Raw genomic sequence first — 21,223 nt, 5'->3', positions numbered from 1 at the left:
AGCGCTTCCATATTAGGGAAGGGAGATGGAGGGCGGGCTGGGCCAATCGGCGGCGGCGCGGGGCGCGCGGCGGCCAATGGGCAGCGAGGGGCGGGGCGGGCGCGGGGCCGGAAGGGGCGCCCGGCCCAGACCCGGCCCCGCGGCCTCCGCTGCGCCCGGGGCCGCCCCCGCCTCGCCCGCAGCCCCCGGTGCTCCCCTCCGCTTCCCCCCGGTGATCCCCCGCCGGCTGCCGCGGTGATCCCCCCCGCCGTGTTCCCCCAGCGCCCCGGTGGTTCTCCCCACGCTCCCCTCAGCGCCCCGTGCTCCCCTGCCCCGGCTTCCTCAGAGCCCCGATGCCCCCCGAGCCTCCGTAGCCCCTCGCTCCGCTCCGTCCCCTCCCGGCCTCCCCCGTGCTCCCGGCAGAGCGCACTCGGTGCCCGGTCCCCAGCGCCATGAGCGAGCTGAAGGACTGCCCGCTGCAGTTCCACGACTTCAAGTCGGTGGACCACGTGAAGGTGTGCCCCCGGTACACGGCCGTGCTGGCCCGCTCGGAGGACGATGGCATCGGCATCGAGGAGCTGGACACGCTGCAGCTGGAGCTGGAGACGCTGCTGTCCTCTGCCAGCCGCCGCCTTCGCGTCCTGGAGGCTGAGACACAGGTGCTGGGTCAGGGACAGGCTGTCCCTCCGCTCCTGCCGCCGAGGGGCTGCCTCTGGTGTGCCCTGCCCTGGGCACAGGATCTCACGGGACACCGCTCTCTTCCAGATCCTGACGGACTGGCAGGACAAGAAGGGCGACCGGCGGTTCCTGAAGCTGAGCAAGGACCATGATGTGGGCACATCCGTAAAACATGGGAAGCCCAAGAAGCAGAAGCTGGAGGGCAAAGGGGGCCACGGGACTGGGCCTGGGCCTGGGCGGCCCAAGTCTAAGAACCTGCAGCCCAAGATCCAGGAATATGAGTTCCAGGATGATCCCATTGATGTGCCGCGCATCCCCAAAAACGACGCTCCAAACAGGTGGGTGCTGGGAGGCAGGGAGCACATGGCACAAGGGCTGCCTCTGGCCCGAGAGAAGGGGGGCCACGGGGGAAGGGGACACGTGTGACCTTCCACGTGCTCCCTCTCACAGTTCAGCCATTCTTGCAGGTTCTGGGCATCGGTGGAGCCCTACTGTGCCGACCTCACCAACGAGGAGGTCAGAGTCCTGGAGGAGCTGCTCAAGCCGCCAGAGGACGAGGCTGAGCATTACAAGGTGAAAAACTCCTCAGCCCCTTCCTGTGCCCTCTCTCCCCATCCCCTCTGGCACCTCTCAGTGACTGTTCCTGCCTGGATGCTGCCGTGGCAGTGGTGAGGTGGGAGGCAGGGCAGAGGCTCCAGGAGCTGTGCTGAGCCTTGCTCTTGCAGATTCCACCACTGGGGAAGCATTACTCCCAGCGCTGGGCACAAGAGGACCTGCTGGAGGAGCAGAAGGATGGAGCCCGGGCAGCAGCTGCTGCTGACAAGAAGAAAGGTGTCCTGGGGCCGCTGACTGAGCTGGACACTAAAGGTGCCCCAGTCCCACCCTGCCCTTGCCCAGAGGGGCTGGGAGTGCTTGTGCCCAGTGGAGCCAAGCCCAAGAAAGGCTGAGGTTGCCCTGCCCCACTGCTCATCTCTGTGTCTTTGGCGTTGCTTTTTTTCCTCTCCCGTTCCTCCCAGATGTCGATGCCCTCCTGAAGAAGTCAGAAGCCCAGCACGAGCAGCCAGAGGATGGGTGTCCCTTTGGTCCCCTGACACAGCGTCTCCTGCAGGCCCTCGTGGAGGTGAGGGGGGCACTGTGCCACGGTGGCCTGGCACTGCAGGGCATTGCTGCCAAAACCCAGCACCGTAACCCTTCCCTCTTGCTCCCTTCGCCAGGAGAACATCATCTCCCCTGTTGAGGACTCCCCCATCCCTGAGATCACTGGCAAGGACTCGGGAGCTGACGGTGCTGGCACATCTCCCCGCAGCCAGAACAAGCCCTTCAGGTGAGCAGGGCCCCGAGCTCAGCACTGCCCGTGGTGCAGCGAGCCCGCTGCTGGCTCCCTGCCACGGGGAGCCACGGGCGCGTGGTGGGCAGCAGCCGCTCTCCACCCTGGCAGTGTCCCCCACACCAAGTCCCTGGAGGGGCGGATCAAGGAGGAGCTGGTGGCCCAGGGCCTGCTGGAGTCAGAGGACCGCCCGGCTGAGGACTCGGAGGACGAGGTGCTGGCCGAGCTGCGCAAGAGGCAGGCGGAGCTGAAGGCGCTCAGCGCGCACAACCGCACCAAGAAGCACGAGCTGCTGCGGTGAGGGCGGGCGGGCGGGCTGGGTGCGGGCAGGGGGCTGCCTGGCAGGGCCTGACACCCCCTGTGCCCCCCAGGCTGGCCAAGGAGGAGCTGCACCGGCAGGAGCTGCGGCAGCGCGTGCGCATGGCTGACAACGAGGTGATGGATGCGTTCCGCAAGATCATGGCTGCCCGGCAGAAGAAGCGCACGCCCACCAAGAAGGAGAAGGACCAGGCCTGGAAGACCCTGAAGGAGCGGGAGAGCATCCTCAAGCTGCTGGATGGGTAGCAGGGACCAAGGACCCCCCCACTCTGTGTGGACCTCACCCGCAGGGGGCTGCCCTGCCTGAGCCCTGCCACCACGGGATGGAACTGGCACAGCCTCCCCCACACCCTGAGTCTGCTCAGCCTCTGCTCGGATGGAGGAGCCCAGCTGCTGTCCCCTCCCTGTGTAGGGCTGTCACTGACCCAAGCTGGGCACCCCTGGAGTTGCGGACCCCCTCCCTTGAAGACCCCCACCTCGGCTGGTGGCTTCCGCTCCCGTGTTCCCCCTGCACTCCCCTGTTACTCGGGTGACACCAGCCAGGTCACTGCAGGGGCCAGAGTGGTGCGGTTACCTCGGTCCCCTGTCCCTCTCTGTGATGCGGGGCAGGGGGAGATCCCAGCCCCGCGGGTGGACTGGGGAGGGGGGAAGCGGCTGGAGGGGTGGGGGGCCTGGTGGGAGCGTGCCCGAGCTCTCCATGTACCGGTGGTTTCCATTGCCGCGAGCACCGGCAATAAAGGCAGCCGTGTGCCGGTGGTGGCGTGCAGGTGGTGGCGTGCAGGTGACACTGGGGGACAGCCCTGCCCGGCTGCGGGGGTGGGTCCTGCTGGTGCTGGGCTCGGTCCGGGGCGGGGGGCGAGGAGTGGCGGGGCCGGGGCTGTGCTGCAGCTCCGCTCGCGTCTACCCAGGGAATGCCCGCGCATCCCCACGGCAGACGCAGGGCGTGGGGGGAGCGTGCGGGTGATGCCGCGCCGCGCTTCCCGCCTTTCCCGCGTGTCCCGCGCCTTTCCCGCGTGTCCCGCGCCTTTCCCGCGGTCACGCGTGTCCCCCCCCTTCCCACCGCGGCCGAGCCGCCCCCTCCCATTGGCGGCGGCCGCGCGCGCGCCCGCCCCTCGCCGTGACGTCAGCGCTGTCCGGCGGCGCCGCGCCGGGAGGAGTCGCCGCTGCTCCGCCGCGGGGCCCGGGCCCGGGGCCGTCGGTAAGGGCGGGCCGGGGCGGGGGCGGCGTGCCCACGCGCGGAGGTCGCGCCCGCGCGCGGCACCGAGTGGCGGCGGCGGAGCTGCGCATCACCCAGCCGCGCCACGCAGCTCTGCCCCACGCGTGTCCCGCCCGGCGCGGCTGTGCCGGCTGGCGGGCGTGGGGAAGGGCGGTGGGGACCCCCCCGGGCACCTACGCGCGTGTCTGGAGCGCTGCTGCTGCCTGCCCGCCCCGGGGGCGGGCATCGGGAGGGTCCCGGCGTGTTTCCCCACTGGGGCAATCGACGCCAAAACTCCTGCGTGGACACAGCTTGTTCCCATCACCCCAGGATGACAACCACCGCCCCGCAGCGCCCTGCGATCCCCGTGTCCCCGTGCCATGCCAGCACGCTGACAGCCTGTCCCCACTCGTGTCACAGGTGGGAGTGGGTGGCCCTACAGGGCACCATGCCGCTGGGGCAGGATGGGCCCAGCTGGAAGAAGAGGATCGAGGATATCCAGCGGATCTATGATTTCCGAGATGTCCTGGGCACGTGAGTTGCAGACTGGGGTGACACGCCAGTGACAGCCCACTTGCGGTGACGGGTCTGGCCCCTCAGGCTTTGCCCAGCCTTCCATGTGGAACCAGCTCAAATCCTGGCCCGAGGTGGGGCTTGCATATGAGGGGACGTGCTGTGGGGCACAGGTGCCACCTCCCTCTGGCATGGCTGGTTCCTGGGCTGTGCTGAGGGTACCTGGGAGTGGTCCCCTGGCTGGCACAGGGGTTCCTGGCGGTGCCCACGGCACGGTAAGGCTCTTAGGCTGGATTAGCAGGTTAATTATGTCAGGGCTTATGGCCCAGCACAGCGCGAACGCACAGCCTGTCCCTCCTGTCTCGTCCCCACCTGGGCACTGCCAACAGCTCTGGCTGGCTGCTGGGTGGCCCTGGGTGCCACAGGATGGCACAGCAGAGGGCTACTGCAACCCACATGGGGGCTCAGCCCCAGCACAGCTCGACCTCGGCAGCACCACAGCCTTGCCCTGCCTGATATGGGGATGGTGCAGCCACGCTGGGAGGGCGGAGGGTTCCAGGCATCCTATCGCTGGCAGGGTCCGTGTCCGGCCATCCCAGCCAGCCGCTCCTGCTTGCTTTTCTCCTATAAATAGCTGGACTTTCTGCCTGTCGCCATGGCAATCGTGGCATGGCGGCACCGGCAGCTCCGGCTGGCGGCCCCCGTGCCCTGCTCATCCCTCTCCCCCCCAGGGGGGCCTTCTCCGAGGTGGTCCTGGCGGAGGAGAAGGCGACGCGGAAGCTCGTGGCTATCAAGTGCATTGCCAAGAAGGCGCTGGAGGGAAAGGAGACCAGCATTGAGAACGAGATTGCTGTCCTCCACAAGTAGGGGCCGTTCCAGCACCGGGGGTGGGGGTTTCACTCTGCGCCCCCCGCACCCAGCACAGCCCCCCACTGCCAGCACTTGCTGCGTGTTATTGCCAGTGCCCAAAATAGCCAGTGGCGCATGACGACCTGCAGCACGGAGCCTGGCTGCTCCCTGTCCCCTGGGGGCTGGCGTGGGGGCAGCCCGGTGCCCTCTCACCACCCCCTGTGCCTCCCCCCGCAGAATCAAGCACCCCAATATCGTGGCCTTGGATGACATCTACGAGAGTGGCACCCACCTCTACCTCATCATGCAGCTGTGAGTGACGCGGGGGGGCTCCGGAGGGGCGGGGGGGCCGTGCTGACGGGTGCTGCCCATCCCTGCAGGGTCTCGGGGGGGGAACTCTTTGACCGCATTGTGGAGAAGGGCTTCTACACCGAGCGGGACGCCAGCGCCCTGATCCGCCAGATCCTCGACGCCGTCAAATACCTGCACGACATGGGCATCGTCCACCGTGACCTGAAGGTGAGCAGTTCGGGGGCACACGCAGCGCTGCCATGGCACCAGGTGGCAGAGACCCCAGTGTCACCCCTCCCTCTACCCTCCTCTCCCCGCAGCCCGAGAACCTGCTCTATTACAGCATGGATGAGGACTCCAAGATCATGATCAGCGACTTCGGGCTGTCGAAGATCGAGGGCTGTGGCAGCGTCATGTCCACAGCCTGTGGCACCCCTGGCTATGTGGGTGAGTGCCTACCATGGGCTGCCACCACCCTAGGTGTGGGGTTGGGGTCCCCCCTCACTGCTGCCTTCCCCCCAGCCCCTGAGGTGCTAGCACAGAAGCCCTACAGCAAGGCCGTGGATTGCTGGTCCATCGGAGTCATCGCCTACATCCTGTATGTATCCCCCCTCCCACTCCCTTCCCCTCCTGGGGGCCTGGCACCTTGGGGCTGCCTGGGACCAGCAGCCCTCTCCCCACTGCCCCGCTAGGCTCTGTGGTTACCCTCCTTTCTATGATGAGAACGATGCCAAGCTCTTCGAGCAGATCCTGCAGGCTGAATATGAGTTTGACTCACCCTACTGGGATGATATCTCGGATTCAGGTGAGCTGGGACCACCAGGGCAGTGGGGCCTGTGAGCCTGGTGTAGCTTCACCGTACCCAGAGGCACTCAGAGCTGCTCCATGCTCTGTTCCAGCCAAGGACTTTATCCAGCACCTGATGGAGAAGGACCCTAGCAAGCGATTCACCTGTGAGCAAGCCCTGCAGCATCCCTGGTAATGGGGAGACCTATTGCTGTCTGCCCCCCTCTCCTGCTCACCCCACAGCAGCCATGGGATAGGGGTGCCCTGGCTGACTTCTGTCTTGCTCCAGGATTGCCGGGGACACAGCCCTGGACAAGAACATCCACCAGTCAGTGAGTGAGCAGATCAAGAAGAATTTTGCAAAGAGCAAATGGAAGGTGAGTGTGGGGTGCTGGTGGGTGTTAGGGGGTGCAGCAGCCCCTCAGGCACCCCATACCAGCTGACAGACACTGTGGGGTCAGTAGCAAGCTTTCAACGCCACGGCGGTGGTGAGACACATGAGAAAGCTGCAGCTGGGAACCAGCCAGGACATCCCTGGGCAGACAACTCCCACGAGCCCCGGCGAACGGTTGGTTGGGGGGACCAGCAATGGTGAGCCCCAAACCCCCATCCCCCTCCCAGACCGCTCAGGCTGCCACCAGGATCTCACCCTGTTCCTCCCTGCAGGGTCGGAGTGTGGGCGCCCACCCACAAGCAGAGCTCAGCGTCTCCCACCAGACTGAGCACAGCCCCACACAGCTGCCTCCAGGGCGGCCCAAGGGGCTCCAGCCATGTGGGGTGGGGGGGCTCTGCAGTGCAGGAGCAGGGGAGATAGTGGGGAGGCACCCTGCTTGGCTTGTCCTGGTGATGTGGAGCTGCCCCCACTGCAGCCTCACAGCAGAGTTCTGCATCGGGGCAGGAGCACAGCACAGAGCCCCCCAGCTTGGGGCTTTGTCCCAGGCCCCTTCCCACACCCCTTCCCTCCCTCCACGCCTGGCCTGGCACTGTCCCACACCCCCAACCCCAGCATGTTCAAGGACAATTTTCCAAATGGATGTTTCTATTTTATTGCTTGTAATAAAGGCAAGAGGCCAAAGGTGCTTGGCTCAGCTCTGCACTAAGGGAGCTGGACACAGCCCTGACCTCCCCAGCTTCACTGCCCAGGGCAGCAGCTTCCCCCGTGCACACAGTGGGCAGGCAACAGGCAGCAGCCCACACTCCTCTGTCCCAAGCTGGCAGCAGGTGCAGTGTCCCACTCCAGTCTCTGTTCCTCCTGGCGTGTCCCTAGACGAGCCCACCCCCAAAGCTGTCCCAGCCTCAGCTCTCTCAGGCCTGATGCTGGCTGCCAGCTGACTTCTGGCCCTTGCGGAGGTCGGCACAGAACAGGACCTGGAGTGGGGAGATAATGGGGTGGGCATGGCTGGGGGGGGGCCAAGAGTGCCAGGTAAAGGGGGGATACTCACTGCCTGTGCCCAGCCAGCACGAGGGCCCCACAGCCCCCGGAAGAAGTCGCCTGCAGAAAGAGGGTGAACACCAGTGTGGGGGTACGCTGGCACCATCCACCACCATCCCTGAGGGTGCCACATCAGGACCCAGCCCTGCCCTCACCGATCTCCTGGTAGGCGCGGGGGGTGAGGCTCTTGCCGCCCAGCGCCACGCCATAGCGCTGCCGTGCGATGTGCCAGACGTGGGTGTCCACAGGTACCGCCTCCGCCTTGTCCAGGGACAGCAGGCACACACAGTCGGCCACCTGCCACCAGCAGCACCCAGTCAGCCCCCAGTGCTGCTCTCTGCCCCCTGTCCCACCCCCGTCCTGGCACCCACCTTGGCACCTACGCCGGGCAGGGCGCACAGCACCCTCCTGGCCTCGGCGTAGGGCGCGCTGCGGAGCTGGCACAGCCCCTCGGGGCCGAGCCCCTCGGCGATGGCCCGTGCACTCCCACTGACAAACCTGGCCCGGTACCCAAAGCCCAGCGCCCGCAGCCGGGCCTCGGCATCAGCACCTGGGGGGGCACAGCAGAGGGGGTGAGTGGGCACAGGCGAGGCCAGGGCGAGATGACAGCAGCGGGGTGCTGGTGGACCTGTGAGCGCCGAGAGGGATGGGAAGGCATGGAAGGGCCGGGAACCGAGGCAGCAGAGGCGGCGGCCGAAGGCCTGGCAGAGGCGCTCGATCATGGCAGTGATGCGGGAGATGTGGTTGTTGGAGGTGCAGATGAAGGAGAAGAGGCACTCGACGGGGTCCTGCCGCAGCACCCGCACCCCTGCAGGCAGGACGCTGTGAGGGGAGGCCGAGCAGGGGCTGTGGCCATCCCTTGCAGCTCCGTGGGGCCGCCTCACCTGGGAAGTCACTGGCCACCTTGCGGAACAGGGGGTCGGCCGCCCCCCAGGCACGGTACAGGGCCGACAGCCCCACGTCCAGCTGGAAGTAGTCCCGCAGGATCCGCTCCGTCTCTGCCGCGTTCAGCTTGGCTGTTTCGGCGGGGCACTCATCCCGCTCCTCCTCCTCCTCCTCGGCGTACACGGTGTACCAGAGCCGATCCCCGTCCTGCCGCAGCGTCCAGACGCGGCCCCCCAGCACTCCCGTCCACGCCCCCGGGCTGCTCTCCCACCACCTGCCGCACACGGGCGCGTCGGGGCCGGCTCGGACGCGCCCAGCTGGGCCGGGGCACACGCGAGACCCCCGCGCTGGCTCACCGGAAGCTCTGTCCCGAGGAGAGCACCAGGTCCAGGCGCAGCTCGGCCGGCGGGCACGGCAACCAGCGCCACAGCGACGGGCAGGCGGAAGGGGCGTCCCGCAGCTTCATGGGGCCCGGGGAGCCCCTGCGCGCCGCTGCCCGCGGGGGATCAGGGCACCGCCCGGCGCTGCGCCCCCGGCTGCCCCATAGCCCCGGCCCGGCCCCACAGCTCCGCAGAGCCCCCCGGCCCCGCACCGCCCGGCCCGGCCCCGCCGCTCCCCACCACGGAGAGCCCCGCGCCGCCGCTGCCCGCCCCGCTTCCGCTGGCAGACGGAAGCGGTGCCGGAGCCGCCGCACACGCCCGCCCCGCTCCGCTCCCGCCCCGCTCCGCCCGCAGCGGCCGCGGCTCCGCAGTGGAGGTTTATTTTCTAAGAATCAATAGATTTTTTTTTTCTTCCTTCAAAATAAATACAAACAACGTCCGAGCGCGGGGCCGGCCAGGGGCTGGGCCCAGGGGTGGGGGCAGCACGGGGGTGCGGGGCGCGGGGAGCCGCCCTGGGGCACGGCGGCGGCCAGAACAGCATCCCGGGGAGCGGCGGGCTGGGGGAGCGGGCACCGGGAACGGGAGAGTGAGGGGGGCACGGGGGAGCGGCCCCACCCCTCCCGGTGCCCCGGCCCCCCGCGGGTGCAGGCCAGCTGCACGGGGTGGGGGTCACCGAGCCCCGTTTGCCCTGAGATTCGGCGGGGGAGCGGCCGGCGGCGCCGGCTCAGTCGCTCTCGCTGGAGTCGCTGCTCTGCTCGCCCTGCACCTTGTTGCGGTGCTGCATGGCGCGGTGGTAGGCGATCTGCACCGACTTGCGGATGTTGGACTTGCGGCCCTCCAGCATCTTCTCTTTGTCCAGGTCCTGGTTCACCCCCAGAGGCACCAGCTTCGTCCGGGGCAACCACTGCCTGTGGAGAGCGGGGGGCCACCTCGTTTGAGGGTTACAATCGTCTCTGGGGACCCCCCCCACCAAAGCCCTCGGCGCCCAGGCCTTACCAAGTGCGCTTGTTGTCAAAGAAGAGGACAAGGTAGAGGTGCTCGCGTGCTTCCTGAGTCATCTGCTCCCCCAGCTTCAGCACCTCCAAGGGGGGCACAGGGATGGGAACCCCATGGTGGAACATGCCTTCCCGCGGCATCTTGGGGTCAATGATCTGCAAAACGAGCAGGGCAGGGCTGAGAGGAGAACAGGGACCCCAAGAGCCAGTCTGCAGGGAGGGCACATGGATTTCGGAGGCCCCGATAACAGGCAGTACTCACCAACGCTGGGTAGGAGGGGTAACCCCGGCACTTAGCCCACACCAGGTCCAGGGCGTCCAGGGAAGAATCCTCATCCTCAGACAGCCACCCTGCGCCACGCCCCATGCCCTTACGCACCACTGCACAGGAGGAGAGGGCAGTCAGCTGTGTCCCCCCGGGTGGTGGTGCCAGCCAGGCACACAGCTGTGCAGCCACTGTACTTACTGCCGTGCCCCACGCCTCGTCCCGTGCCCACGGAGTAGGACTCGTTCTCTGTCCCTGATGTGTCCTCACTGCTGTCCTCTGGGAAGTTCACCCGGGAGAAGGAGGGTTTCCCTCTGCCCTGCTTGGAGGGTGTTGTGCTGTGGAGACAGGGAGCAGAGCTATCAGTAGGAGTCATGTTAAGCTTCCAGAAACTCTTCCAGAGGGCCAGGCTGGTGGAACACCCGGGTTGTGACCTCCAACTGCCGGCCTTGGGACCAGGAAGGACTTGGCAGGGGTGGGAAGGTGCTTCTGCCAGGGTGCAAGCCAGACCCTCACCCAGTTCTGGAGGACCAGACCCTCCCATCTTCTGGGAGGACCAGAAGATGTGCCCTCATCCAAATTAGAGGCACAGGCAGGAAGCTGCTGGCACTGGCTGCTGGAGGGGCCAATGACAGAGCAGTTGCTGTGCCAACAGGGAATTCATGTTCCCTAGTTCATGCTCCCTACTGGCCCTTTGCCACACACTCGCACCTTTTAAGTTTTACATTAAAAAAGGCACAAACCCCACAGACTTCTAGGGATTAGCAGCTGTGCTACAGGATGAACGAGACAGAGACCACTAAACGGGGTGCTTGTCCAGAAACGCAAGGCTGAGAGCTGCCCACTGCCACCCTGGGCTGTCAGCAGAGCCGGGCAGGGGCAGTACCTGGTGCGGTCTGAGGCAGCGCTGCTGCTGCTGCTGCTGCTGGACTCCGAGTCGGAGCTGCTCCGGGGAAGGTTGCAGTCGTTGCGGTACACCAGGAAGCTCTTCTTCACGGGCTGGTTCCCGCTGCTGAAACCGTTGGCTGGCAGGTCTGAAAAACACCCCAACAAAGAGCATTACCACCGCACCAGAGCCTGCCATGTGCTGCCAGTGGGACCACGGCTGCCCAGCTGCACTCACCCATGGTAGCGTCCTCCGTGGATTTGTCACTGTCACTGTCTGAGCTGGAGCTGGGACGCGGGCTTCGCCCTCGCTTCCTCTGCCGCTGGGAGGACCCCATTATTGGGAGCTGGGGGGGCCCAATGGGGCTGCTCCCATGCCCAGGAGGGATCTGGCTGTCTCGATTCTTTGGGGGGCGTCCTGGACGTTTTGGAGGGCCTGCAGTTTTAGGGTTCTTCTTGGAGAAGAGCACAGAGGTCCTCCTGCCAACTTCATGTGCTGGGGTAGAAGAAGAATTGGGACCCAGACCTGGAAGAGAGAGGTGTCAGCTGCAGCCCTGATGGCAGGGACTGGGTGGCAGTGGTATCACAAAACAGCTTTGTTTCTGGGTTACATTATCTCAGAAGATCCTCCCTCACTGTAGGAAGAGCCTGCTTTTCCCAGTGATTAGGGGACAAGACTGGGATGCAGAGGTGGCAAACGCTCAGTGACACATGGTAGCTCTGCCTGGTGCTTTTGCTGTGCTCCCCATAGAGCCCAGCTCAGCATCTCCATCCAGGGAGCTGGCAGCTGGCCTGTGCGACTCAGCCCTGGGAGAGCATTTGGAGCTCAGCAGTCACTGCTGCTGCAACTCCCTCCCATGCCCTCCAGCAGGAAGGGACACCAAAGGCAACCTGCTCCATAATGCCCCTAGAAACCAGGCAACATGGCCAAACTGGTAGGTCCTATCAGAAGGAAACAATCCACCCCATGCTCCACATCACACAGCTGGAACTGTCAGTCTCTGGAACAGCATCCAGCTCCTCGACTGACAAAGAGATGAATTCACCAGGTGACTGCTGACCGCAGCTGTGAACACCAGCAACCTGCCAACCCTCCCCAGGGGCAAACACACACCAGGCTGTGGCTGTTTCATCCAATCCCCCCTGCTTGGCTGGCACAGCTCACTACAAACTATCCAGTGAGCATGCTGGGAGGGAGCCTGGGGAGGCACACACATCATACTTGGCACCAGCCCCTGAAGGAGGCACTACAGGAAACAAGGAGTCCCCACAGGGGGATGTGGGATAAGGGACTGTCCCACAAAAGGCCACCTGCCTCATTCCCATGGAGGAGTGAAGAGCGAGGTGTGTGTGGGGAGCTGCCCACACAGTCCTCCTGCCTAAGGAGGCACCTGCCAGGGCAGCCTCTCTCCAGACAGGCCTGTCCAGAGGCAGCTCCCCATGGCTCCTCAGACTGGCAGCTCTGGAGGGAGTATTACCTTTGCCAGTCTCCTGGCTGCTGCTCTCCTCTGCAGCACTGTCTGTCTGCAGGTCCTTCTCACAGGGGTTGTGGGACTGCAGGACGCCCCTGGCAGAGGAGCTGTGCCGCTCCAGCCCCTCCCGGCCCAGGTCCCGCGGGTGCGCGAGCTTCCGCCGTAGCACTGTGATCTCCTTCTTGATCATCTTGGCCCGGCGGGACCGCCCGATGCTCTGCTTGCCAGCGTTGACCTCGTCCAGCCGCTCCAGCAGGATCTTTAGCTGCTCCTCCAATGGCAGGTGCTTCTGATTCTCTGAGAGCAGCAGCCGCACATCTTCTGGGGAAACAAAGAGGAGCAGATGGATGGAAGAAATCGGGAACTCAGTGGAGCACCTCTACCTGAAAGGGCATGAGGCAATCCAGGTTCCCTGCAGGGGAGAAGGAGCTGGGATGGCACCAAACACCTCTGTGGACCCTTTAGGGACGTTATCCTAAAAGACCAAGAGAAGGAGCCCTGTGGGAACTCAGGCAGTTGGGACTACTGGAGAAAGCAGGCTGATCAGCAGTTTGGAGTATACTGGGATTGTCTGCAACAAGGATGCAGCAGGAAAGAAAGGACACACAGACAAACCACTGCCTAGAACCAACCTAATGGGGCTGCTAAGCACCTGGCTACCAAAACCAGCAGGTCTCCAGGGAGTGGGGACACACAGCCCAGCATTCAACTTAACCTCCCAGAGGAGGCAGCTCAGACTCTTGAGTGCCTTGACTCTGCCCAGGCTTTACCTTTTAGTAGCCCTCGTACCCCAGGACAGGGACTGAGTACCCACCGTCCTCAATGTCTTGGATCTGAGCCTCTTCCACTGTTACACAGTGGGGGAAGTGCATGCCTGTCTCGAAGTCAATGCCCATCTTCTCTGCCTGCCGGCGAGCCTGCCGGAGCACGGCACCTCCCTGCTCCCGCAGACGGATGGCTGCCCGGTAGAAGATCGTGTCTTTGGCATTGTATTTCAAACAGTTGTTAATTATCAGGTTGAAATCCTCCTCAAAATCATCGAAATTCAGATAGCGATAGGCTTCTAGATTTTGCTTCATTGTCTGAAAATCCATTGGCTTCTTGATGTGATCCAGGTAGTCTGGGACCTGCATGAGGGAAGAGCCAGAGTTAAGAGCCCAGGAGCCACAGTTAGCAGTACCTGCTCCAAGAAAACAGTTGTTAGAGGAATCAGGTATCACTCCCTGTGCTCTGCCCAAATGCACATCGGGGAATGCCGTCTGCTTTTGCAGCTTGAGGAACAGCAACGCCTCCGGACTAGGAAGCCCATGTGCTGTGCTCAACCTGTTAGAGCGGATATGCACTCCGAAGCATTTTTACAGCTCCAGCACACACGCCAGCATCCTGTCCTCAACTCCTGCCTGCAGGCAGCTGGGATTCAGTATGCTACATGTTATTCCCTGGAGAGGGTGCTGCAAGTGCAGCCCCAGGGGTGAAGGTGAGTGCAGAAAGGTAAAACAGAGCCGTCCAGGTGGCAGGTGAGATGGTGCAGCCTTCCTCCCCATCTGCTAAGATGCCTCCATGCTGACCTGCTGCCAGGATCTTGCAGAGACCATGTGGACTTTTGCCATGCTCCCAGGCGGGGACTCAGTGACAGTCTCAGGAATTATCTGCCCTGCCTGCAGCAGGGACAGTCTAAGGGTCAAACCCATCTCTGTGCCGTGCTCAGTCATCTAGCAGAGGCCTTCACAAGAGGACAGGTAAGAGCACGCTGACTGCTAAGGGCTGGCACTTTGCCTTTCCCAGTGGGAATCCCCAGCTGCTCAGACCCTGGGGTGTCACCAGTAATACACACAGAAGAAGAGCCAAGTGCTGTGCCCCAGCTGTCACCAGCTCAGCTGTTCGGCATTTGGCTCACCCAGGAGGGGCACTGCTGCACAGCCCCTCTGGTGAGTGAGTGGTGCTGGCATGAGCCAGAACCAGGCTGCTCAGGGTTCTTCTGGACCAGAACACACCCTGGGCAGCCCTTGGCACGAGCAAGGGACAAGTTTGAGTGAAGTAGAAATCTGGGGAGGGGGTTCTTACTTCGTAGATTTCTGTTACCTCAGACAGAGGGACCGGCTCACTGAAGATGTTGCCCGTGTCTTTCTCCTGCAGCTGCTCAAGCGTCTTGCGGAGGAGGATGAGGAAGGGGGTGAGCTGCATTTCCAGTGCCACCTGCTGCACTTTGATCTGAAACAAAGGAACAGAGCGGGGCTCAGCCCCTGGCCCCAGCCAGGCAGTGGGGAGGACTGTCCCCAGGGAGCAGCAGGGCGGCCCTGCAGGACAGCAACCCCTCTCCTCTCCTTGCTGAGGGGTAGGGACCGCCCCTCAGCCCCGTTCCTGGGGAGCAGAGGTGTAACACCGGCTCCAGCACCTGTGCACCCCACCTGTGCCTTGCAGAGCAGCCACCCTTGCTCGGAGCCATGGGAGCAGAGCGCAGCACAGCCGAGGGGACCCCGGCACACCTACAGCACTGTAAGGAGCCCCTGCTGATCCCACCCCAGCAGCTCCCCAAGGAGGGGCAATCGTTACCGTCTCTCTCTTGAGCTTCTCCCGCTTGCGTATCAGCTCCACCAGCAAGCGCGCACGCTCGAGGTCATGGCGCAGGCGCTGCCATGACTTCAGCTGCTCCTTCAGGGCCCAGTTCTTATCCTCAGTGTCTCTCTGTGGGAACATCAGAGACCATGAGCCGATAGAAGATGTGCTCCCATCTCTACCTGTGTGCTGGGGCTCTTCCCTGGCAAAGGGAACCAGCATGCCTGACCTGCTGGTGCAGCAAAGGTCACAGCTCCTTTCTTGAAACCTAGACAGGTGATTCAGTCTCACTTCTGGCAAGAGCTAAATATCTGCCCTTTGGTCATCAAGCCCTTAGGATGTCAGGGGGTGCACATCCTGAGCCTCTGGAAATACTCTTCCTAACATGACTGACTGACTGCCTGCAGCTGCCCAAGAGGTCTGTGCAGCTCTGACAAAGTGCAACAGCTCAAAAAGGGAACAACAGCTCTAGTTGCTTTCATTTCTGGAGCACCAAAAAAAATTACAGCTTTTATCCTGCCATAGCCAAAACTGAGCAGAAGCAGCCTCAACTCTTCTCCAGCAAAAATAAGAGCAGACAAAGGTAGGAGAAACCCTTGCCCAGTCACAGTCAACAAAGGGCTCAGAAAGAAAGATTTACAGCTCAGATGGGGAGCCAGAAGAAAAATTTTCCTCTCTGGCACCAGATTTCGCATCTGTGAAGTGCTGACTGTGGGCTGGAAGCAGCACCCAGAAGGAGCATTTCTGGAGCAGTATTAGAAACTAGAAGCGAGGCCTTGGTTCGGTCCAGACTCTTTCTGGAGATCCCTGGCCATCTCTTTCAACACTGCCTGGCACAGTGGCCTCATACTAGAGCCATTTCTGGCAGGTTTGCCATCACTACTGGCTAAATGCAGGCAGAAGAAAGGAAATACCTTCAGTGTGGCAGCTTGAGAGGGCAGGATTCCCTTCTTGTGGCAGGCTGCCAGTGGCGTCGCTGCCTGGCAATTCTCTGAACTCTGAGAGCGGAGGAGAAGGTGAAGCAGCAAAAGCAGCTGGGGCTGCCCTTTCCTCGTCTGAAAGCTCATACCCCTGACCCCCATTCTGCACCTGCAGGCACTGCATGCAGCAAAGGCTCCAAGCCCACAGCTCCAAAGGCGCAGGAAGCATGCACACAGGCAGGTTCCCTGCAGCCCCCCACCAAGCATTCCTTACCTGGTCGCAGTTTCTCTGTGACTGCAGGTGTGTCTGGAGGCGGCGGAGCAGGGGGACGCCATTGCGGGACTGTCTCTTCAGAGTCCAGTAGCTGTGCAGCCTCTGCATGAACTGGCTCTTCCTCTGGATGGTTAAACGGTTTGTAATCTTACTGAGCCTGAGGAAAGGAGAAGAACCAGAGTCCATGAATGCATCAAGCCTGGCTGCTGCAGGAGAAGCCCTGGCTAGGGACATGTAGCAGCAAGGCCACCCCAGCACAGCCGAGAAGCTCCCCAGGCAGAGACCATCCTTTTCCACTGCAGGACTTTCTGTAACACCAAGTCACACAGTGTAGGCACAACACAGGATGCCAGGAAATGTGCAGCCTTGCCCCTCCATAACACACTTTTCTTTTCCACCTCCTGCCAACTTTTGGGCAAAGCCTGGGGCAGGTTGGGGTGCAAGGCAGCCACACTGGGGCTGGACCTTTAACAGCTCCCATGGTCCCTGAGACCACAAGTGTTATGATGCTACTACCCCAAAACCATTATTTACCTGGCTGAGGGCCACTTGCTGTGATGGAGCTACCAGAGAAACTCAAACCCTGGCAAAGCACGAGGAGGGAGCAGGAGGCATGAGTACAACAGACATCCCATCCAAGACTATCCTGAACAGGCCAGAACACCACAAAAGGGATTGCTCACTTCCTACAACAGCAGATAGTCTGGAAGGGCTGGGACAGCCTCCTTCAGTGGAGATGCCCTGCTAGTAGAGTGACAAAGGGATGAACCTTCAGCATCTCCCCACCTTCCAGGGACAGCTCTTCCCAAGGGATGACCCAACCTGCATCAGCCTCAGCTGGAGACTGGGGACAGCTGCCTCATATGCCATCACTGGCCAAGCACAGCTCCCACAGGAAGACGTGGCATTCAGCCCCTGAAGAATTAATTAATCCCAACAGGATTCTAGCAGTGTAGGTTTTGCTGTGAATGCAATAGCAGCAAGACCCTACAAACTGCCTGCCAGCATGTTCCCACATAAGAAAAGAGGCTCTTGCTATGGAGCAAGCCCTGAGTGAGCAAAAACGTAAGTCTGGGACACAAACAGACCATGGTAAAAAGCCAGCAGCCTTGTGGCAGACCTGCCTCCCCAAGTTACCAGAATGCTGCCCAGAGAGCATAGCCCATGGCTTCCATGTGCTCCCTTCCAAGTGCACAGGAGATAAGTCTTGAGGGTCTGAGGGTTTTGACAGTGTCCTATGGTCACAGCCCCAGCACAGCTCCTGCCACAGGAAGGAGAGCTCAGAAGCTCAGGGTTGGTGGCTCACCACCACAAAGGTAAATGCTTCCAAGCCCAACCTGTGCTCAACTGGGTGTTGCCTGCTGCAGGGTGACAATGAGATCCAAAAACATCCTAAGATGCCCTTATGTGCTTTTACATGCTGCTGAGGACATCCAGAGTCATAAACTACACTGACAAATTCTGGCAAGGCTTTTAGATGCTCTTGTTTTGGGATTTGCACGCCAGCCCAACAATCTAACAAGTCAAGGCATAAAGCAGTTGCAACTGTAACTACAGAGTGTTTGCACCTTCCCATGAAACCACAGGTTTGGAATGTGACAGAAACATAACCCCTGGTGAGGCCTCACACTGGGGAGTCAGCCTCAGGAGCGCGGTGTTCCTTGGCAGGCAGGAGCCCTGGTGCTCTCCAGCCACCCCTCCTCACAGCCAGCTTTCAGCACCCGTGGCTGCCCGGCCCTGCTCCAGCAGGCAGCGCCAAGAAGGAGCAGCTGCTGCTGTGCCTGGCAGACAGCACTGAGGAAGCCCAGCAAGCAGTACGTGGCTGCTGGGATGGATGAGCTCTGCTCAGCAGAGCACAGGGATCCCCACTGCAGACCTCTCTGCTCCAGAGCCAAAATAACCCTGGAATAAGCCCGTTTCCCAGGCCTGAATCACTCCCACACTTCTGTCTTTTGCCTGACACAGCCTCAGGAGAAAACAGACCTCAGCAGAAAGGAGAGCAGCTCCCTCCTCCCCGCCTCGTTTACTCCAGTGCCTGAGGTCAGCGCAACAGGAAGGGAGGGCTGGGAACCTCCAGCTGCTTCCTGATGCATCTGGCCAAGTTAATTCTCTACTGTTAAACTAACAGCAGCTATTTCCTGCCCTGCCGAGGGCCCAGACACCTCTGTGGGGCAGTGCATGGCCCTGCCTCCCTGCAGGACTCCCAGAGGAAACCACCACAGCCCTCTGAGGCAAAAAATGAGAAGTACCTGTGCAAAAAGCTAAGGAGGGGAATAGGATAATGTTCACATGGGAAGCAGGACACAAAGCATGGAGGAAAGGAGAAATTTCTCCGTAGTCCAGAGAGGGCAGCAGGTCGTACCTGTGGGGGGGAATGCAGGGCACAGAAACCACAGGCGCTGCAGCTCGTTTCTCTGCCAGGATCTTCCGCGCCTTCTTCATCTTGATCCTCGACTTGGCCTTTGCCTTTTTGACTTTCTCAGAACTCCAGCCCTTCCCCTCCTCCTCTTCCTCCTCATCCTCCTCTTCCCCCTCACTGTGGGAGAGGGCGGGAAGCCTGCGCACGGAGCCTGGCGGCGTGTGGATGTCGCAGTAGGCGGTTTTGCGCACGCTGAAGGAGGTACCATTGGCACCCGTCTCCCTGACGGGCTCCATCTTCATGTACAGCCCGGCCTGCTGGGCACAGGTGACATGGAAGGCAGTGTAGCAATTGGCTTTGTGACACTGGATGCAAGCCCCAGAGCCACGCTGCTTGCAAATGTAACAGGTCAGCTTCCAGCGCGCGGGCGGGATGTGCTCGATGCTGTCGATGGGCTCCAGGAAGACGGTGTTGGCAAAGCACACCTCCGGGATCCAGAGGGCACAGACCACGTGTGCCCAGCGCCCATCGTCCGTCTGCTTGAAGGCCCCCCCCTTGTTTGGGCAGAGGGCGCAGTCCACAGCGCGCGAGGGTGACTGCAGGCAGCGTCTGCAGAGCCACTGTCCCTCGGGGATGTAGGGCACCCCGTAGCACTCCTGGTGCACGGCCAGGTTGCACATGTCGCAGAAGAGGATGACGTTGCTGTTCTGACACTCCCCGTCGTTGCAGATGCAGCAGACGGCATCCTCATCCACCAAGGCGTTTGGGTCCCCCTTGTTGTGGCTCTCGAAGTAGGACTCCTTCTCCAGCCGGTCCATCAGGTACTCAAAGATCTCCTGGGGAATAGGACTCACGCCTTCGTTCTTCCGCCTCTCGTTCATGATGTCCAGCCAGATGTAATCCTCCTCATCCATGTCGTACTCCACCTCCTCATCCAGCTCCTCTGCCGACTTCTCAATGTACCTGGAAGGACAGCATGGGAAAGTAAGGGCATGTTTGACACGTCTGGAGCTGCTGAGCCTCAGCTCCAGGACTTCTCTGTGACTGAGGGAATGTTCAAATGCTCCAGCTGAGCTCTAAGTCAAAATAAAGAAACAGGGACAAAGCAGGAATGTGCAGAAGCGGAAGGTGCTGCTGCACCCTGACTAGCAGAGCAGAACAACAGCAGCTTGGAGACAAAACAACTCTGGTCTAAGGAGCAAGGTCAGGCCTTGGAGACTCATCAGTGCAAGGAGGGGGCCTGCATGGGCCACCCAGCAAGTGCCAGTGCTCTGGAGGCAACAGCCTCACAACCAAGACACAATAACCATGCATGGAGGTGCCATGTTTCATTAATTCTGATTATGGGGCTCTGTTAACTCCTGCCTGAGGTATTAACTGGGGCCACTGCATCCACCAAATCTCTCACAAAGTACTGTAAGAAAACAATTAAGAAGTATGCCCACAAACAGATGGATGCTACAGGTACACCTTGGTGCTGAAGGGCTCTGAAAATATCCCAGCATACCTCCAAAGAGAGAATGAGAGGCAAAAGGACAAATTTGGGTTTTGTTTTGATTTTAGGTACTGTTCCAGCAAGGAAAGAGCACAGCAATCAAACTTCTGGCAATGACCTAAGCAACAACTGAGAGCTCTGTAGGTGCACAGACCCCTCAGAACTGTGGTGACACAAGGCAGAGCCCCAGGAGCCTGAAACCATGGAACGGCCAGTTCTGTGAGACCTGGGAGAGGCAGACAAAGGCCATTTCCAGTAGCCACGGGCAAGCCACTTAAACAGAATGGGGCCAATTCCGCCTCCAAACCCAGGGCATGAGCCTGGGCATCTCCTCGCACCCAGCCAGGGACAATACCTGTAGTACGAGGTGGGACGAGGCGGGGCGTCAGGGGTGTCCTGCTCCAGCTCTCGGTACACCACCTCGGGCAGCTTGGGGGTAGTGCTGGCCGAGGCGTTGTGGTGATGGTGGTTGGAGTCCTTGCGCTTCTCCTTGTTCTTGTGCTTCCCAGATTTGGGCGGGACGCTCTGCGTCTCCGTGTTCTCCTTATTGCTCCCATTCTCGGGCACCTCCTCGGGAACATCCTCGTCCTCGGACACCACGTCGAGATTATCGAAGATGCTGATGCGGTGGACGCGGCCATGCAGGTCCACCTCCACCATGCGCTGGGCCTGGGCGTAGGTCATCACCTCTCGGCCGGGCGACTGGGAGGTCTCGGAGGGGCTGGGCGACTGCTTGTTGGCGGCGCGGGCCTGGCGCCCCTTCTTCTTGTGCTTGCGCAGGGGGGTGTGCTGGGGCAGCGGCGGGTTGTCGTGGTCATAGTGGTACAGGTGGTACTCGATCCCGCTGTAGCTCTTGTAGATCTTGCGGCAAGTGCCCACCGGGCACTCGTAGGGCGGCTTGGTGGCCCGCAGGTTGTGGCAGAAGGTCTTCACGTCGAAATCTACGCCCATGGCGGGGCCGCGGGGGGCCGAGGCCGGGCCGGGCCGGGCCCCCCGCCCCGCCGCCCCCTCCCCGGGCCCCGGCCGCCCTGCCCTGGCTCCCCGCTGCCCGCTGCTTCCCTGCGGCGGCGCTCCCCGGCGCGGGGCCGCGCTCAGCGGGCGGGCGGCTCCATGGGCGGCGGCGGCGGCGGCGGCGGCGGCGGGCCCGGGCCGGCCCCAACAATGGAGCTGCGGCGGCGCCTGGCGCGGGGCGGCCGCTGGGTAAAGCGCCGCGCCGCCCTTAGCAACCGCACTTTCGCCACGGCACCGCCGGGCAGCAGCACCGGGCAGGACCGGCGGCGGCGAGGACGGAGGGGACGGGGAAGGCGGCGGCGGCGGCGGCGACGGGGCGGGGAGGCCACGTGGGGACGGCGGGGCCGGGCCGGGTCGC

At 62.2% G+C, this 21,223-nt stretch overlaps 4 protein-coding genes across 7 annotated transcripts; 2 read left to right on the top strand and 2 right to left on the bottom strand.

Moving 5' to 3' along the window:
* The first annotated feature begins 108 nt into the window (after positions 1-108).
* Positions 109-2,952, top strand: TADA3 (transcriptional adaptor 3). Its single transcript, XM_064432799.1, has 8 exons — positions 109-638; positions 745-995; positions 1,125-1,230; positions 1,383-1,524; positions 1,674-1,777; positions 1,872-1,981; positions 2,096-2,281; positions 2,356-2,952. The coding sequence occupies exons 1-8, from the start codon at positions 432-434 to the stop codon at positions 2,546-2,548; spliced, it is 1,299 nt and encodes a 432-aa protein (XP_064288869.1). The 5' UTR covers positions 109-431; the 3' UTR covers positions 2,549-2,952.
* Positions 2,953-3,377: 425 nt separating this feature from the next.
* Positions 3,378-7,014, top strand: CAMK1 (calcium/calmodulin dependent protein kinase I). 3 transcript variants are annotated; one of them, XM_064432800.1, is made up of 12 exons: positions 3,378-3,500; positions 3,828-4,031; positions 4,742-4,873; positions 5,097-5,171; positions 5,240-5,378; positions 5,471-5,597; positions 5,673-5,748; positions 5,843-5,955; positions 6,050-6,128; positions 6,226-6,313; positions 6,401-6,504; positions 6,603-7,014. In XM_064432800.1, the coding sequence occupies exons 2-12, from the start codon at positions 3,829-3,831 to the stop codon at positions 6,748-6,750; spliced, it is 1,284 nt and encodes a 427-aa protein (XP_064288870.1). In that variant the 5' UTR covers positions 3,378-3,500; position 3,828; the 3' UTR covers positions 6,751-7,014. The 3 variants fall into 3 exon arrangements, with proteins under 3 accessions (XP_064288870.1, XP_064288871.1, XP_064288872.1); XM_064432801.1 differs by having other exon boundaries at positions 3,380-3,500; positions 6,401-6,527; XM_064432802.1 differs by having other exon boundaries at positions 3,384-3,500; positions 3,918-4,031.
* Positions 6,981-8,863, bottom strand: OGG1 (8-oxoguanine DNA glycosylase). Its single transcript, XM_064432805.1, has 7 exons — positions 8,610-8,863; positions 8,253-8,527; positions 7,997-8,176; positions 7,740-7,918; positions 7,524-7,665; positions 7,379-7,428; positions 6,981-7,304 (listed from the first exon to the last, which is right to left on the bottom strand). The coding sequence occupies exons 1-7, from the start codon at positions 8,717-8,719 to the stop codon at positions 7,242-7,244; spliced, it is 999 nt and encodes a 332-aa protein (XP_064288875.1). The 5' UTR covers positions 8,720-8,863; the 3' UTR covers positions 6,981-7,241.
* Positions 8,864-9,019: 156 nt separating this feature from the next.
* Positions 9,020-21,016, bottom strand: BRPF1 (bromodomain and PHD finger containing 1). 2 transcript variants are annotated; one of them, XM_064432780.1, is made up of 13 exons: positions 20,210-21,016; positions 18,363-19,322; positions 16,001-16,157; positions 14,804-14,935; positions 14,333-14,461; positions 13,065-13,377; positions 12,257-12,568; positions 11,017-11,304; positions 10,780-10,927; positions 10,095-10,231; positions 9,891-10,009; positions 9,630-9,784; positions 9,020-9,541 (listed from the first exon to the last, which is right to left on the bottom strand). In XM_064432780.1, the coding sequence occupies exons 1-13, from the start codon at positions 20,803-20,805 to the stop codon at positions 9,358-9,360; spliced, it is 3,630 nt and encodes a 1,209-aa protein (XP_064288850.1). In that variant the 5' UTR covers positions 20,806-21,016; the 3' UTR covers positions 9,020-9,357. The 2 variants fall into 2 exon arrangements, with proteins under 2 accessions (XP_064288850.1, XP_064288849.1); XM_064432779.1 differs by having other exon boundaries at positions 12,257-12,571; positions 20,210-21,015.
* Between the last annotated feature and the right edge of the window lie 207 nt (positions 21,017-21,223).

This window comes from Passer domesticus, chromosome 9 (genome assembly GCF_036417665.1).
Source record: "Passer domesticus isolate bPasDom1 chromosome 9, bPasDom1.hap1, whole genome shotgun sequence".
Classification (NCBI taxonomy): domain Eukaryota; kingdom Metazoa; phylum Chordata; class Aves; order Passeriformes; family Passeridae; genus Passer; species Passer domesticus.
The sequence above is the reverse complement of the archived record's forward strand: the minus strand, read 5'-3'. Positions and strand labels throughout refer to the sequence as shown.